Source organism: Homarus americanus, unplaced genomic scaffold, assembly GCF_018991925.1.
Source record: "Homarus americanus isolate GMGI-L3 unplaced genomic scaffold, GMGI_Hamer_2.0 scaffold25827, whole genome shotgun sequence".
In the NCBI taxonomy this organism is placed as follows: Eukaryota; Metazoa; Arthropoda; class Malacostraca; order Decapoda; family Nephropidae; genus Homarus; species Homarus americanus.
This window is the reverse complement of record NW_024738300.1, coordinates 9,730,281-9,748,331: the sequence shown is the minus strand read 5'-3', so window position 1 is coordinate 9,748,331 and position 18,051 is coordinate 9,730,281. Positions and strand designations below refer to the sequence as shown.

The window sequence follows — 18,051 nt, the reverse complement described above, 5'->3', positions numbered from 1 at the left end:
TTCCATTTTTTGTGTAAATACAGAGCAAATAGGGTATCCTAGCCTCCAGTTAATGGTTAATCTCTGCTTCCTTCTCAGCTTTTCATACTTTAACCCCATCTCCTCTGTCCTCTTTTCTATTGGTTTGTAATCGTATCCTGGTCTGTAATATTCTCAGGTCGTGGTCTGATTCTACTTACACCCCCCCCCATTTTCCTACAGCATTTGTCTAACTCTGTTTTTTCCTTTTTGTGTTATTATCACAAACTTCCCCTTTGAGGTTCATGCACAATTTGTACTTTTTTATTTGACCTTTAACTTGAAGTTGTTTTCTAGAATATTTCAGGAATCAGAATTTAGTGTCCAGTCAACTCACATTGGCCAAATATTCAAATTTTTTTATTTTGGAAACACTGAGTTTATCTAGTTTGACATCTTGGTAATTCTGCATTGGATATTTACATACATTTTGATTTACTTTTGTTTTCATTTAACAAAGATGGGTCAATAGATTTTCTTAATTTTCATGGTGCTTGATTGTACAAATTAGTAATTACATTGTTGATTGGTTTATAGTTTTCAAGTTGTTGCCATAATTGGGGGTACTGTACTGTACAAAATGAACAAATAGTAGTTAATAAATTCGCTTTGTGTTCTATTGCGCTGGGAAAAGTTTTATCTTAAAATTCAATTCGAAGTTTATTGATACACAGTCAACCAGATGTGAAGTAGTGATTTGTTAGTTCTATTTAGGTTGGTTGATGCTCTCGTCACTCTCCAGCCATAGAAGAGCCTCTCAGTCTGTTCTTTAGTTGTATACAATATTGTAGCAGTTGTGTTGAAATTTGTGTTCGCAGTTTTTGTTCCACCATAAGTTACCTTCAGAAATTTTTGACGATATATTTACTAGGAGAATAAATATTGAGGTGTTTAGTTTTCATACCCATCCTTAGTGAACCACCAACATGCATATTTCAAATTCTTTATTCATATACTGTATATTTGTTTGTTAAAAAACTTTACTAACTAATGCTTCACTTTTAAAAGGTGTTGCCTTGCTGTTATTATTTATAACATTAGTTTTATAAGTTTTATATCTGAAAATTTTCTCAATTTTATTTCTTTTTGTGAAGATTTCCTCATAATATTTTATCCATTATTTGTTGTCGTTCATGATGATGATTGTTTGCTGCACTTTAAATTATATAATATATTTTCTTACTCTACCTTTTTTTTTTCTCAGGACCAAGATTTCCGGCCACAAAAAGTTTTTCTTGTGGTTGATGACCAAGACTCCAATTTACAGTCATTTCAATTTAAAAATGTGTTGGCCATTTATGATCCCAGAATGAGCTATTGGAATGCATTTGATTATATGCATCATCAGTTCAGTACTGGTGAAGAAAGTGTTCTGTTCATAATGCTTTGTGGCATAAACTCTGTGCTAAGTGAGATAACAGAACTAGAGTGTCAGGTATTGAACTGCTCATGTAACCTTAAAAGAGTGTGCCTGAGTAAAATTACTTCTGCTGATGTTTGCGACCACCTTATCTGGTCAGCCAAATATTTAAGAAGACAAGTGACGAATAAATCAAGGAACAGTAATGTGATTTTCTCAGGATTGTTGCCAGTAAATTTCGAAAGTATTCATAAGTATGATGGAGATTATCACAAACAAACTACAGGACATAGTGTAAAAAATATGGAAAGACCAGTATATGAGAAACAGTATGGCACTTTATGTTCTGCTGTTGGACAGTTTAATAAGTGGGCCCAGAGAGATGCTGAAAGCTTAGGCTTTCCATATTGGAACATAGAAAAGATCTTCACAACACAGACGTTGGGCACCGGAGAATACTTCATCCATGACACCGAGGCAGATGGTAGGACTCTAACTTACCCTTGCCAACAGGAGAGGAAAGTAGCTCTCATGTCTGCTGTTAGGAAAACTCTTGTGCAGCTTGACAGTGCACCAACAACAACACCAGAGACACCAGTTGAAGATTGTCAAGAAAAGGTAAATTATTTGATACTCTGATGGTCTTTTGATCAGTATGTATTCATCTTTGGTTGTCAGTATCATGGAATAGTTAGGGTTTGTCTGTTATCCTGAAGTTGTTTGTTTTCTTCTGGTACATTGGCTTTACAGAACTGCCTAATGTTCTCTTCACATTGTTAGTTTGCTTCATCTTTACATTTCTATACTTTTTTAATCCATTATTGCAATTTGTGTCCTAAGAGCAACACAGACTCTGCCCTCCTCTGCAGTCATTCATTCTCTATAACTGATGTCAAAATATGTCTGGAAAATGATTTATTGACATTTGGGAATCTTTTAATTGTTTCACTTATTTCAGGTGCTATATTAAATCACAGTGGATATTATATGTATCTTTATATGCAATGTATACCTTAAGAACTGGAGTTGAGCAGATTATGCATATTTTATACCACAATTCAATGGGTTACAGATTAGTGATGTACAAATTGAAGGTCCATAAATTGGGCAGGATCTACTTTATTTAGGAATGAGGCAATGTAAAAATAGTACAGTGGAGAAGAATAAAGGAAGAGAATAGACCATGGGAGGTGGGTGATTGTTGAGTTGAGAAGCACCACTAAGGTGAGCAATGTATAACTTGGCAAGGAAGAAGGACTGAGGGATCTTATAAGATATCCTCCCCTGACGTAAAATATCAGTTAACAGTGGGTTTGGGATAAGGTTGAATTATCTGCTATTGAAGATACAGAAGCGAGGAACCTGAGAGTTAAATAAAGAATTATAAGATATAAGAAATGTACAGGGTCATTATTTTTATCAGAGAACCATACAATAAACAGGAAGCCAAAAATCAGTAGGAGTAAAGTCTGATTCCTACTTATTTTTAGCTTCTGTTTGCTGCACGTCATAAAACACGGTAATTATTTAGGGTACATGCGGCCTACTTACACACATTTTTATTTTTAATTAATTAGAGAATAATTATTGTGAATATAAAAGCTGGATTTATAACGACGTACTGTATTGATGATGATAACCCTAGACGATTAACATCCATATGGCAGACACCCAGCTCATCAGAGCTGAGCAGTAACCATTTCTGTACTCTTACAAGCATTACTATATATTAATATTATATCTGCAACATTTATTTTTAAATCTACAAATACCTGATATAAATGAAGATTTACAGATACAGTAACTTTCTTTTCACATTTGCATCTGTTAACATCACTGGCGGCATTGTAGCCACATTAGACTCGTCACTGTAACCACTAGGCTACTGGGCTAAGCTGTGAGGTGTTATGGATATTATAAAAAAAAATGAGTGGAGTGAGTGAATTCTTTGGAGTATGGTTTATGGTTGAGTCCCCCTCCCCCTTTCCTCCCCCTCCTTTCCTCCCCCCTTCCCTCTCCTTTCCTCCCCCTCCCCTTTCCTCCCCCCTCCCCTTTCCTCCTCCCTCCCCTTTCCTCCCCCCTCCCTCTCCCCTTTCCTCCCTCCCCCTTTCCTCCCCCCCTCCCTCTTTCTCCATTTAGGTGAGTGAGCCTTTTTAAATAACTTCAGATGGTGTCTGTAGTGTGTGCCAAAGTTTGCTGAGTGTAGAGTGTGCTGAGCTAGTTTGTTGTATAGTCATTAGCATTTATTGGCAGTGATGTTGGAGAAAGTTATGAATGGGTCATCTGTAAGATACTGTATAGGTAAACTGTATTCTTTCACTGTAGAGAATTGTGTAGGAAGTTATTCAGTTATTCTGAATAATGGTACAGTTTGTTCTCTTGCATAGTAAATGATGTTAGACATTTTATCCCATCTGTTTACTAAGCTGAAGTAATATTTGTTTACAGGTTATTTTAAAAAAATTGCAAGAAGGATGCGAACAGCAGACTTCAATAAAAAGGTTAGTGCTTTGAATAGATGTCTATTAAATTAACCCTTAAATGTCTGACTAATCTTGGGAAGTCACCCTTCAGAAACTGAATAGTAGGCTAAAAAATGAAAATCATAAAATTAATGTTCTAATCTTTTGAATTGTTAGACATACATGTTAGTCAATAGGAAATAACATAATTATTACTGTACTCGCCAACCTATGGTTATTGGCGAGTCGAAGTCGGCGAGACGTCGTACCTCAGCACCCCTCGAGCAGTTATTGCACATCTGGGAGTGAATGGTGGTGCACTGCCAACTGACTCCATGTTCTTACAACCTCACAACACCTGCACATGGTTACTTATTATTACACTATATACAGTAGTACATTCACCAATCTGTGGCTTGGAGTGGCAGGGCTTGGGAGCTGAAGTTCTTAGTGGGTAATCCAGAGAGGAAGATGCACTATCTTCCACCATAGTGACAATTGTTATACTAATACTGATTATTTGCTTAAGATGCGGTTAAGGAGAAGTGTGGGTGAGCAGGGATGAGCTATTGCCACAATAATAGTCACGCGGGAAAATAAACAAAATTAAGTGCCGGTTTGGCGCCATTAGACCCCTACTATGTCGGGCACTTTGGGACGACGTCAGACCTTTAAGGGTTAACATAAAGTTTTGAATGTGAATTGTTTTGACATGGTAGCATGATTTTGTGAGGAGTTAAATGTTAAAGAATACTGTAGGAAGTTACAGAATTTCATATGTAATGACGAATGAATCCCAAACTCTTTTTATACTGTATAGTTTTACATTGTATATTGTGCTAAGGGGAGTTTTGTGTTGCAGAGTGAGATGCAGTACAAGTACTAGTTTAAACCCTTGTTGTGCATTTGAGTTTTGTGCAGAACACAATTGTAATCTTTATTTCTGTACTGAAGGGCAGGTTTATGTATGGTTGTACAGCGGTATTTAAGTGTAATTTGTCATGAGTAAATGGAGAAATAGCATAGGACCAGGTAGAAATGGATTTATTCTCTGCATCTGGTTACTGTATTAAGGTACTGTGCAGTACAGACCTCTGAGCAGGGGATAATGTGTTCAGGATGTGTGTCTTTGTTTTATATGTTGTAGTTCTTATAGGAAATAGAAATTTAAGGGTATTATATTAATGTATTGAATATAGTTTCCATTAAAAAGTGAAGTGGTAAACATAATAGTACAGGTGTAAAAATATTAGTTTTCGTGTTGAACTTGCATGACTAGGATATCATGGCATACTCATTAACACTAATCTAGCATCCACATTCTGTGAGAATAGGACTTTCTTATGATATGGCTATTCCCATCAAAGCAGAGAGGTCACTAATGCTTGATAGTTTTCTCTTTGGGGTACTGTACTGTACAGTAAATGATTGAAAAATGTGTCGGTCTCAATCACTCATACTTCTCCTTAGTCAATCTAGTCACTTCCAGTCCCTAACACCAGGTGACTTAAGTACAGTTATTTTTTTTATTCAAGAAGCCTAAATTATTATATTTTAGGATATGTACAATAAACAGAAACCTAATACAGTGGTCCCTCGGTTAACGATCGCCTCGGTTAACAAGATTTCGGTTAATGATTTACCTTCCATAAGATTCTTAACTTCGGTTAACGAGCAATCCCTCGATTAACAAGTTTTTTACGAGCCGACTTCAACATGTTTTCGCTTGCATTTGGCGGTCCACCAGCTGTAGTATTAGTCCGCCAATACAGTAATCGGTTTTAGTGCTTAAATTCCTTACTATTTTAGTAAATATCAAGAAGTTTATACTATTCAATAATTTTAAAAGTTTAATATTTACTTTTTTAGTCATTTTAACAATTATTGAACATAATTGAAGGTAAAGAAACTAGTTTCTGGTGTGCCATCGAGCCTGTTAACACACCAGACAGGCGTTAGTCTCTCTCTGTTTTCACTGGAGGTAACATCTTGCTTGAGACTCTCTTCAACTAAACGCTTTTTTTCTGTGTTTCCAAGCAAATTATTGGTCATTTTGAAATATATTTTACATATTGACAATATATAATGCAGTGCAGTGTTGATTTAAAGAAAATAATCTTGAATTACACCAAGAGAGCTAAAATTATGGGTGAAATGACGCCATGGGGTGACTTCTCTTCCACCCCAATGCCTTCTCTTCTCCCTTCTTCTCCACCCCCATTCTAATTCCCATCATCATCATCATCATCATCCAGGAGCCTTCTACATACACACCTCAAAGTAAGTGTACTTTTCTACCTTTTTTGTTGAATTTAGGCAATTTTCGGTGAGCTGGAACCAATTACCCAAAAACCCATTGAAACAATGGTTTCGGTTAACGAGTTTTTCGGTTAACGAGCAACCTGCTGGAATGGATTGTGCTCGTTAACCGAGGGACCACTGTAATCAGTTGGAAGAGCCTGATCAACTGATTTTTAGGTTCCTGTTTATTGTATATCCTTAACTAGTAATCATTTAGGGTTCTTAAATAGAAAAATGACCCCATATAGCTAAAAGGTTTGTGTTTTATGAGGCGAGTGTGTGAACTGTATCATATGGGACATCAAATGAAATATTGTATTACATTTTATTGTATCTGAAATATAAATTTGTTTCCAGATCTAGTGATGAGCGACACTTTAACACTGTTGTCATCCTTGCCAACAATTTGTACAAGAACGTACTGGAGAAATTGAGTTCCCATCGGGTAAGTAGAGGTCTCGAACTTATAAGCTAACCATCCCATTGTCATGAAGCCTTCCTTCCTCATGCATTTAGGAAATTGTTCAGGAAATATAATTTTGCTTTGGCAAGTTTTCAGTAATATTTGAGTTCATCTTCTGTCAGCACTGTAAGTAAAACTAGGAATATATTTTGGTAATTACATTCTCTCAGACTTGGGAACACCAGCCCTTCCTGCCTCATGTGTTTAAGATATTTTTACAGTTAACATCATTTTTCTTATGTTCAGTAGTCCACCTCTAGGGTTAGGTTACTGAAAAACACCATGGTTGGCAACACTAAAGGCTTATGGGAAATAAAGGGTTAGGTTCCTTGGCCATAGATAACTCCTATCAAAGCCTAACTAAGTTGTCTGTTCCTCCACTGAACAATTCCTGTCCATGTTTTGTACATTTAATTAAATATGAGTCAAATGCATATACTGGTAAATTAGCGTAATATAAATTAAATACAGTGCAGTAGTAATTTAAATTTTACAGTACAGTACATCTCTGTAGAGATGGCATGTTCCTGTAAAATAAGAAAAATGGAGAGCATGGGTGTGTGTATGAAGTGAACTTGTGTGTGGGCTTGACATATAACCAAGTTAGACTGTCCCTGTAGGTACATCCCCCTACCAGGCCAAGCTGTGTTATTGTTAATTTTCATATCGTATTTTTGGATAGATATACATATTGTTTTTCTCTATTACTTGCACACACAATCGTTCATACAGAGTGTGTAAAAAAAGGGGGGGGGGATTTCATAAAGTCAAAAACATAAAGAGAACAAACATTTCATATGTCTGTGATAGTTGATGCAGGGAGAGTGCGGCGCTGGGGATCTCAGTCTCCTCTACTAGGCCAAGCTGTGAGCTGTTATTGTTATTATTAAACTCTAATTTTTGGGTGTAGACATACGTAATTTTATTTTATTATTTTTTTTACTCCTATTTGTACACACAATCATTCATACAGAATATGTAAAAATTTTAAATAAAATAAATGATTATCATAAAGTAAAAAACAACATGAATAAACATTTCTTAAGTCTGTGGGAGTTAGCCCATGATTGTGGGATGGGATTAACCATTTCATTATGGCATTGCCACATATATTTTTTACAGTATTTGGCTTATTCCAGACAAATTTATTCAGCGCTGAGAGATTGCCATACACAAGGGTTTAAGATTAGAAGTTTGGGGTAATGATAAATGTGATGATTATTAACAGATTCATGAAAGTTTAGTTCACTTTGCATTTTGATATTGATTGAATTAATTGAATTTTTCTCATTTATTTTTCTTATTACAGGTAATAGTGATAGTGGAAAGAGACTTAAAATTTTCAAGCATTCCCGAAGTAGTGCGACAGAATTGTAATGACAGAACCAGAAATGCATTGTGGCTGTTGCCTACGGGCATCTATAGTCATGTTAAGTTTAACCAAAATTCTGGTTGTGGCTCTTATGGGTGCCACGTTCCTTTGACGAGAGTTTCATATGATGGTACCCTACCCACGAGAGAAGAATGTAAAGTACGAACAAGTGACTTTTTATCTCACTCAAAAGATCTCCAGGAGTCTGTAAAGAAAGAGTTGGGTCCCAAGAGTGTGGTCCTCTTCCTGCCACTATTACCAGCAGTAATTGTCCAAGATGATAAATGGCCAAATCATAAATCTTTGCATGAAGCTGTTGGTACAATCTGTCCCTTTATTGCCACCCAATTTTCCTTATCCATCTTGGATATTGTTTACAATGATTTATGTAATGCTTGGTCTAGTGTGGTAATTGAACCTGCATTTAATGACCTTTCTGCTGTGATGTTTGACTACATAAATACGAAACAAAATAAAAATTTATTAAAAGTGACTGATTGTAAGATGTATTCAGATGCATTTAAGGACTGGAGAAATATGTGCAAAGAAATATTTAAACTGGCTCTCTTTGATACTCCAAAGGAATTCAGTAGTAGTAGTAATTCTCAAAGTGTGAGTAATGCAACCTCCCCACTTAATAATCTGCCATTTAACATGGTTAAAACACCTGACCAGGGAAATGTACAAGTTTTGAATCTTCCTGATGAGGCCGTCTCATACACCACACACCCAATATCTGGAACTTCCAAACAAGAAATTAGTGCATCTTCATCATCGTCACAAAGTAAACATCAAACTGAAACCTTGCCTCTCTTCCAGCAGATTGTTGTCTTCTGTAAGAAATATATCCCAGTTAATCTGATAGAATTAAGTAAACATTTGCCAGTACATTTTGTATATGAAAACATCACCTTTGATGAAGTTGGCCAGGCCACCCTTCTTCGCTATCAGAAAAAATGGTCATATCATACCCTCTGGTTTGTCATATCAGATGTCCTTCAGGTGGCCACATCTGTTGAAGTAGTTCCAAAATGTGACATGGTTAACTGTCCAAATCCATTAAAAGGCTTTAATCTCAATTGTGGACAGATTTATCAATATGGTCCTGTAAACTCCAACATTAAAATCATTGTTGATAATGTAATTTCTAAAGTAGAGAAATTTGCTTATTCTGTAACAGAAGAATTAGAGGAAGGGTCAGCCATTTTCTTCGCTCCTCTCTCTCCTGCAACAATGTTTTGGGGAGATTCATCATCAACAGTAACCCATGACTACCTTCATAAGGTTGGTGATGCTGGTCTTAATTTCCCAATAGTATCAGGCAGACAGAAAGATTGGGAAGATTGTAGTGACCACTTAAGACATGAGTGGACTACTTGGGTCATCAACAACATGCAAAATTATACTGAACCACTACAGTTACTGACTACTTACCTTGAATGCAAAAGCAAAATATTGTTCTTCAATCATGTTGAAACCAAGACTTATGATAATACAATATTTGACCAAGGTGCATGGAACAGAGTCGTTAAGGGCCTGCTGTTATATTTCACAACGAGAGGATTCAAAGAACAAGATGATGAAACATCATTGTGCAAAGTTGCCTCATGCCAGATTGTTGCAGGCAAGTGTGATATTTTTGTATTACTGTCATGCAAGTACTTCCCATTATTTCTGTAAATTTTTATACCATTATGTAAATATATAATGATAGTTTGTGTCTGTAGTATTCATGTTATATATTTTCACTGCTCAGGTAGCTACATAAAATATTTTTACACTTTTCACACTAGGAATGTGGGCAGGCAACCCCATCTTCTTAAATACGTTCAAGAGGTTTGAAGGTGTTTTTATAATATGAGAATAATATGTAATGAAGATTTAAAGTACAGGTATTAAACTGAGATGAGTAACTGTAGAGCTCCAGCAGGCTGACTGTCTGCTCCTCATTGGCAGCTTTTCCATGTACGGTATTCTTTAATATGGTCATTGGCTGTACAGTTAATAGAGATATTTGTTCAGGAATCAAATTCTTAATTTTCTTCACACTTTTTTTATGTAAGTTATGGCAGGGTTATCATTATGGCAAGATTTGGAAGAGTTATTGTCCAGTGGACAGTTTTCTGTTAAATTTTAAGATTTGTAGATTGCCCTTTTTCTCCTCCTATAGTCATAATATTCCCAAGAAAGGAAAATTTTCCTGAGCCTTTCAATATGGCATGAGTCCTATAGTCATAATATTCCCAAGAAAGGAAAATTTTCCTGAGCCTTTCAATATGGCATGAGTCTGAAACATCATGTGCTTATTTCTCAGTAGAGTTGGTCTAAATTGTCATTGAAGTCTTCCATAATTAAGCTAAGTTTGATTCACCTAGAGTCCTACACCCAGGTCATTGTTGGGGGAAGGAGAGAAATTCTATCCAACACATAATCTGGAAATGACAGAACACCTCTCTTATAAGTCCATCAGTCAAAGTTTTAAGCAATAAAACATCCAGGAGATTAGTCTTCTTGAATGATAAAATGAATGCATGTGACAGCTGTTCAGCATTTACTAAAAAACACCTTCAGGAGTGATGAGATTTCTTGAATTTTAAAAAGTTAAATTAAAGGTCTTATAAATTGAATATTGAATATTATGCATCACAGTTCCTAAGAGATGTAATTGTGGTGCAAGTGACATACAACGTTGAACTTATATGAAAAAGAACTAATTGAATACAACCAACCATATTACGGTATATGTAAAGATTGGTTAACTCTTCGTATGCTAGGCAGGAAAAACCAAACTGAGTTTGTTCACTGACATGAGGTAGCAGCTCAAGCTTATTGGATACTGTACAGCTTCTGGATGCTACATTGGTTCACAAGATAAACTTGCATAGTTTTTGTGACTTATGGTATTCTTTTTAATGTTATTCTGAGGAAAGAGCAGCTCATGATCTTCACCAAGGTGAATCTTATATATAGGAGTCTTACCTTGCTGAGCTTTTGTAAATTGTAATGACAGAGCAATTCATAGCCAGCTTGACTTTGACCAAAATTTTCAAGAAAAGGGCTAAGCAAATGATATACAATGGGTACCATTATTTCTATAGTTTGGAGGATAAGTCATTCCCATGGTTTTATACTTTCAGAAAGTCAGTAAAGATTTTGCTACCCCTGTGACCTTTTTGAAATAAATATTTCTCAAATCAGTACTGAAGTGAAGAACTTGGGTCTTGTACAAAATTCTTTGTTGCGAACCTGAATGAGGAGTTCTCACAATAGGGTTTTGGCTTGGGAAAGTCCCCGGGGTTAGTCTCCCCTGCCCTAATAGGTGTAAGTTTCTTTGCTGGAGATGTTACAGATAGGATTGCCTAACATTTGATTTCTTTTATCCCATTCTTTGCTGGGTAGGTTACCGGTAGGTCACTTATTGATATCCAGTAGATCATAAATACAGAATTGAAATATGAAATTTCATTTTATAGTAGAGGTGATAGGAAGAGTACCCTGTACCTGCTTTTTCTATAGTATGATTCTGAATCTCCTATAACCTTAGCTTAGGGTGCCTGAGGCCTTACTGGCTTGAAGCAACCACAAAACTAGGAGTTAGGTGCAATTATCCACAATTGGTTTTACTTGAAAAGGAACTAATATGCAGCATCTTTTCATTATTCATGAAGATAGTAGAGGCTGCTTCTAAAACATTTCAAGAATTTCCTAGGCGAGACAGTCTTAGGAAGGGGAGTCCTTGTTGAGGTATTTTGTCGGTCACTTGCCTCTTTTCCCTGGCTGTAAATTCGGACTTCATACTTAGTCCTCCAGTTTTACATATAAATTGTTTTTACAGATGCAACATCAGGAGATTTATCAGCCTTAACAGCAAACACTGATGGACAGCAGAATAAGACTTTAAAAGAAGTACAAACTATACCTATGCAGGTTGAACAGTCAAGCAATGAGTACATTAAAGGATCCTCCAGCAGATCTTTAAAAGACTCAGATGTTCAGCAGTCAGTATTAGTTGATGTGAGACAGTCAGAAGACCCACCTGCTGAGTGTCCACCAATGGTTAGTGACAAGAGGCAAGTAGAACCCACTAAGGAACACACAGCAAAGTCGACAGACCAACTTCTGAAAGGTTCTTCTGCCAAGCTGTCAAAAGAAACTCCTACCAAGCTGTCGAAAGAAACTCCTACCAAGCTGTCAAAAGAAACTCCTGCCAAGCTGTCAAAAGACACTTCTGCCAAGCTATCAAAAGATGCTCTTGTTAAGCTGTCAAAAGAGACTCCTGTCAAGCTGTCAAAAGAGACTCCTGTCAAGCTGTCTAAAGAGACTCCTGTCAAGCTGTCAAAAGAGACTCCTGTCACACTGTTAAAAGAGACTCCTGACAAGCTGCCAAAAGAGACTTCTGCCAAGCTGTCAGAAGAGACTCCTGACAAGCTGTCAAAGGACACTCTTGCCAAGCTGTCAAAACACACTCCTGCCAAGCTGCCAAAAGACACTTGTGCCAAGCTGTCAGAAGAGACTCCTGACAAGCTGCCAAAAGACACGTCTGCCAAGCTGTCAAAAGACGCTTCTACCAAGCTGTCAAAAGACACGTCTGCCAAGCTGTCAAAAGACACTTCTGCCAAGCTGTCAGAAGAGACTTCTGCCAAGCTGTCAAAAGACACTTCTGCCAAGCTGTCAAAAGACACTTCTGCCAAGCTGTCAAAAGACACTTCTGCCAAGCTGTCAGAAGAGACTCCTGACAAGCTGTCAAAAGACACTTCTGCCAAGCTGTCAAAAGACACTTCTGCCAAGCTGTCAAAAGAGACTTCTGCCAAGCTGTCAGAAGAGGCTCCTGACAAGCTGTCAAAAGACACTTCTACCAAGCTGTCAAAAGACACTTCTGCCAAGCTGTCAGAAGAGGCTCCTGACAAGCTGTCAAAAGACACTTCTACCAAGCTGTCAAAAGACACTTCTGCCAAGCTGTCAAAAGACACTCTTGCCAAGCTGTCAAAAGACACTCCTGCCAAGCTGTCAAAAGACACAAGCTGCCAAAAGACACTTCTGACAAGCTGTCAAAAGAGACTTCTGCCAAGCTGTCAGAAGAGACTCCTGACAAGCTGTCAAAGGACACTCTTGCCAAGCGGTCAAAAGACACTTCTGCCAAGTTGTCAAAAGACACGTCTGCCAAGCTGTCAAAAGACGCTTCTACCAAGCTGTCAAAAGACACGTCTGCCAAGCTGTCAAAAGACGCTTCTACCAAGCTGTCAAAAGACACGTTTGCCAAGCTGTCAGAAGAGACTCCTGACAAGCTGCCAAAAGACACTTCTGCCAAGCTGTCAAAAGACACATCTGCCAAGCTGTCAAAAGACGCTTCTACCAAGCTGTCAAAAGACACGTCTGCCAAGCTGTCAAAAGACGCTTCTACCAAGCTGTCAAAAGACACGTCTGCCAAGCTGTCAAAAGACACTTCTGCCAAGCTGTCAAAAGAGACTTTTGCCAAGCTGTCAGAAGAGACTTCTGCCAGGCTGTCAAAAGACACTTCTGCCAAGCTGTCAAAAGACACTTCTGCCAAACTGTCAAAAAACACTTCTGCCAAGCTGCCAAAAGACACTTCTGCCAAGCTGTCAAAAGACACTCTTGCCAAGCTGTCAAAAGACACATCTGCCAAGCTGTCAAAAGACACTTCTGCCAAGCTGTCAAAAGACACTCTTGCCAAGCTGTCAAAAGACACTTGTGCCAAGATGTCAAAAGACACTTGTGCCAAGCTGTCAAAAGACACTTCTGCCAAGCTGTCAAAAGACACAACTGCCAAGCTGTCAGAAGAGACTCCTGACAAGATGTCAAAAGACACTTCTGCCAAGCTGTCAAAAGACACTTCTGCCAATCTGTCAAAAGACACAACTACCAAGCTGTCAGAAGAGACTCCTGACAAGATGTCAAAAGACACTTCTGCCATGCTGTCAAAAAACACTTCTGCCAAGCTGTCAGAAGAGACTCCTGACAAGATGTCAAAAGACACTTCTGCCAAGCTGTCAAAAGACACTTCTGCCAAGCTGTCAAAAGACACATCTGCCAAGCTGTCAAAAGACACATCTGCCAAGCTGTCAAAAGACACATCTGCCAAGCTGTCAAAAGACACATCTACCAAGCTGTCAAAAAACACTTCTGTCAAGCTGTCAATAGAGACTTCTTCCAAGCTGTCAAAAGACACTTCTGCCAATCTGTCAAAAGACACTACTGCCAAGGTGTCAAAAGACACTTCTGCCAAGCTGTCAAAAGAGACTCCTGCCAAGCTGTCAAAAGACACTTCTGATAAGTTTTCATCAGTCACTTCTGCTGAACTACTAACAGAACCTGCCAAGCTACATATTAAGCTTGCCCAGGATCCAACACAGTCTTCCAACCAACCAGCAGAGTCTCCTGTCAAGGAACCAGTAGAACCTTCTAAGCACCATGAAGAACTTGCCAAACAGCTGGCAGAACCTACTAAACTATCTGTAGAACCTGTCAGGCGATCAGTAGAACCTGTTAAGGAAGCTGTAGAGCCAACAGTAGCTCCTGATAAGCCAATAACAGAACCTACCAAACCACCTGTAGAATACACTAAGCCAACAGCAGAGCCTGCTAAGCCAACAGCAGATCCTGCTATGGCAGTAGCAGAACGTGCTAAGCCATCAATAATGCCCCCAAAACCACTTGTAGAACCTGTTGAAGAATCAATTAAACTTACACAGAAGATTGCAGTTCCATCTACCAGAGAACTAGCAGAACTCACCAAACAGCCTGCAGAGCTCACCAAGCAGCCTGCAGAACTCAACAAACAACCAGCAGAACTCACCAAGCAGCCTGCAGAGCTCACCAAGCAGCCTGCAGAGCTCACCAAGCAGCTTGCCAAACTCACCAAGCAGCCTGCAGAACTCACCAAGCAGCCTGCAGAACTCACCAAACAACCAGCAGAACTCACCAAGCAGCCTGCAGAACTCACCAAGCAGCCTGCAGAACTCACCAAGCAGCCTGCAGAACTCGCCAAGCATCCTGCAGAACTTGCCAAACAACCAGCAGAACTCCCCAAACAACCTGCAGAACTTGCCAAACAATCAGCAGAACTTGCCAAACAACCAGCAGAACTCATCAAGCAGCCTGCAGAACTCACCAAGCAGCCTGCAGAAGCTTGTATCATGGGACCAATAGCTAGTATAAAGCAAGTGACAGTACTCTCTTCTCAACAGTCAACAGAACCATCTGCCAGGGTTGGTATGATGTATGTTAATTCCCATATCAAAACACTTGATGCATGTGAGTCAAGTTTTACAACAGAGAAACAGATTAACATTGTTTCAAACAGTAATAGTGCCACTGTGGATCATGAAAGTAGCCCGCCAAGTAAAACACAGTGGAAGACAGATAGAGGTAGAGTTGATGGCATTAACATAATGATAGAGACTAATGCAAGGCAAGTGGAAAAGGTGGAAAGTTTAAAAACAAAAACAGGCCAAGTGAAAATGGTGGAAAGTTTAAAAACTAAAACAGGCGAAATGAAAAAAGTGGCAAGTTTAAAAACTAATGTAGTGAAAAAATTTGAAAGTGAAAATATTGCCCATGGACATGATTCAGGTTCAAGTAAGAAAGGTGGAATAATTGAAATCACTCGTGTACAGCTGAAAAATGATTACAAACTGGCTTCTACAAGCAAATATTTGGTGCATGAAGTTCACTCGGATGATGAGGAAACATGTTATCAAAGAAGCAAGTTACTCACAGCAAGTACCAGTACAAAGGGAAAGTCTCACAAAAAGTCTAGTCAACATTATCGTGCAAGAAAATATCTACTAGTGAGGGCCTCAAATATATCAGAAATTACACCAATATCAGTTATTCAAAAAGTGTTCCAGGCTTGTGGAGCTCCTTACCCTGGAAAATATGATGGAGGTGAGTTCTTAAAGTTTTATTTGTGAAGGTTAGTTCCATTGTTCATTTTTTAAACACTGTAGTTCCTTTTGTAATGAATATTATGACACCTGAGTATCTGTACATGTTCACACACAATGTCATTGAGTCCTCTCCTGGTCTGGGTAATTTTTGAATGATTTGTGAAATTCTCTCAAACCCAGTCAACATCTTAAACACAGTAGGTTACAGCTTTCATCATTACTGTACAGGTTCATCAGTAGAGTTGTAGATCTGATTATTTAGATCAGTCAAAGGCCACTGAAGGGTCAGATGTAAAAACAAGGATTAGGAAGATACCCAAGTGAGTGCTTGTACAATATTTTGGTTCATAAATTTTTTTAGAGAACAATAATGTATTGTCTAGTCATGGGACGACTAAGGTTTTGTGAGGCTGTTCATAACCACCGGTAACCCCCTTAATTATGTTACTGATGGGAATTAGCCTTGGGGTTCTGAACAACCTCCTTACAGGTTGATCCTTTGGTCCCTGATTCATTTGTTTCCCCGGGGTGTTCCTGTATTTTCATGACATTAGATGAACATCTTCCTCAGTCCAAAACTTGAGATGACAGAGGCCAATTGAGATTAAACTTAAAGGATAGATTTATGACTACAGTATTAGATTTTGAGATTATAAACTTTCAAGTGTGTTCTAAGTCTGCTATAACCAATGTTCCATCTACGCTTCGCAAAAGCCAATCAAGTGACGTGCACTTCATTTTTCTAGTTGCACCTTTCATCAGCGATGGTGACATCTCTTCTATATTAAATAGTCATCTTAAGAAGTACTGTACACCTAGTTATTATCCCTTGGTTTTATATATTTTCTACTTCTTGCAAACCTATGGTCATTTTACGACAAATATGTGATACAGTACAACATATAGCTTGTTTTTTCTACTTATGATACACATTACAAGTACTTTGATGTTGGTGAACATGACAAAAATTATTCTTCACTGTAATGCAAAAAAAAAAAAAAAAAAACACTAGAGGGAACCTTAGCTATGACCCAAAGGGAATGTTGAGTTTGTAGTACTGTACAGGTATCCTTTACTTTAAGGTAGCAGTAGTTTCATTACTATTCACTATTGATAAATTTGAGAATTATGTGGGTAACATTGTCTGTAATATGCTATTACATAGGCTGGTACAGTATATGGTAAAGCTTGAGTCTTTATAAAGATTTGCAGCTCTATTTCTCTCAGCATGGTAGATTTATTTCCTTTCTTCCACCCCAGAAACTTCCCAATTCTGCCACATTTTGTCACCAACTCTTGATTCAGATTTTCCGATTTACCTCACACGACCTGGGGCTAATAGTTATTGGACATCCCCTTTCCATGCTTCTTCTTTCTGCATCACTGTTAAGTTTTGCAATTGTATTTATGTTATTACAAGTGTAACCTCAGTGATCCGGAACACTTGGGACCTGGCCCTTGCCGGTTTTCTAAATATGGCGGATTTTCCAATTGCTTGCTCTCATGATAATGGCAAAAGCAAATCTCCTTTTGATATGTTTGCCGGGTTTTTCGTCCATGAATATTTATATTATGCTGCATGGAAAGTTGGATAATATCGGTACATTATTAATGTATTTTTTTATCCCTTCAGATGAACTCGTATTTACGTTCCGGACACTTAAGTTTTCTTCGCTTTGTGTAGCGGAGCTCAATAACTTAAGATTACTCGACAGACATCTAAAAGTGAAGCTTGAATATGCATCTCATGGTGGGTATTTATTAATATGAAGTCATTCAGTAATACAGGTTGTACCTCTCTAGTCCGGCATTCTGTGGTCCGGAACGATTTTAGTTTGTCCAATAGGTAGGTAGGCAAAGACCTTATCTGAATTATTATTATTATTACAGGAGTATTAAATTTTTGCCCCTCAGGCCCCAATGTGGGTCAGTGACCTATGCCCGGGTGGGCTAATCCCCGTAAAAAAAACAATAATAAAGCCGCGGGAAATTAAGGTTTGTTTACATCTGGCAGTTCGGATGCTCTCTCTCTCTCTCTCTCTCTGCTTGTCTATACAGAGTACAACATTTAACCCTTCAATATATATGAGCAGTAAATAAGTGTTGCTTTCTTATTCTTATGTAGAGTAATGACGATATGTTTTCACGTGTGCGCATTTACATACGCG

The 18,051-nt window shown here is 38.1% G+C and overlaps 1 protein-coding gene across 1 annotated transcript in view; it reads left to right on the top strand.

Moving 5' to 3' along the window:
• The window catches only part of LOC121873970, a 48,946-nt gene that overhangs the window by 11,209 nt on the left and 19,686 nt on the right, over window positions 1-18,051 (top strand). The window contains exons 4-11 of the mRNA XM_042377849.1: window positions 1,223-1,453; window positions 1,739-1,996; window positions 4,703-4,719; window positions 6,499-6,586; window positions 7,914-9,600; window positions 11,812-12,958; window positions 12,991-15,881; window positions 17,517-17,633. Coding sequence (XP_042233783.1) covers window positions 1,223-1,453; window positions 1,739-1,996; window positions 4,703-4,719; window positions 6,499-6,586; window positions 7,914-9,600; window positions 11,812-12,958; window positions 12,991-15,881; window positions 17,517-17,633 — 6,436 coding nt within the window. The remainder of the gene's footprint in view (window positions 1-1,222; window positions 1,454-1,738; window positions 1,997-4,702; window positions 4,720-6,498; window positions 6,587-7,913; window positions 9,601-11,811; window positions 12,959-12,990; window positions 15,882-17,516; window positions 17,634-18,051) is intronic.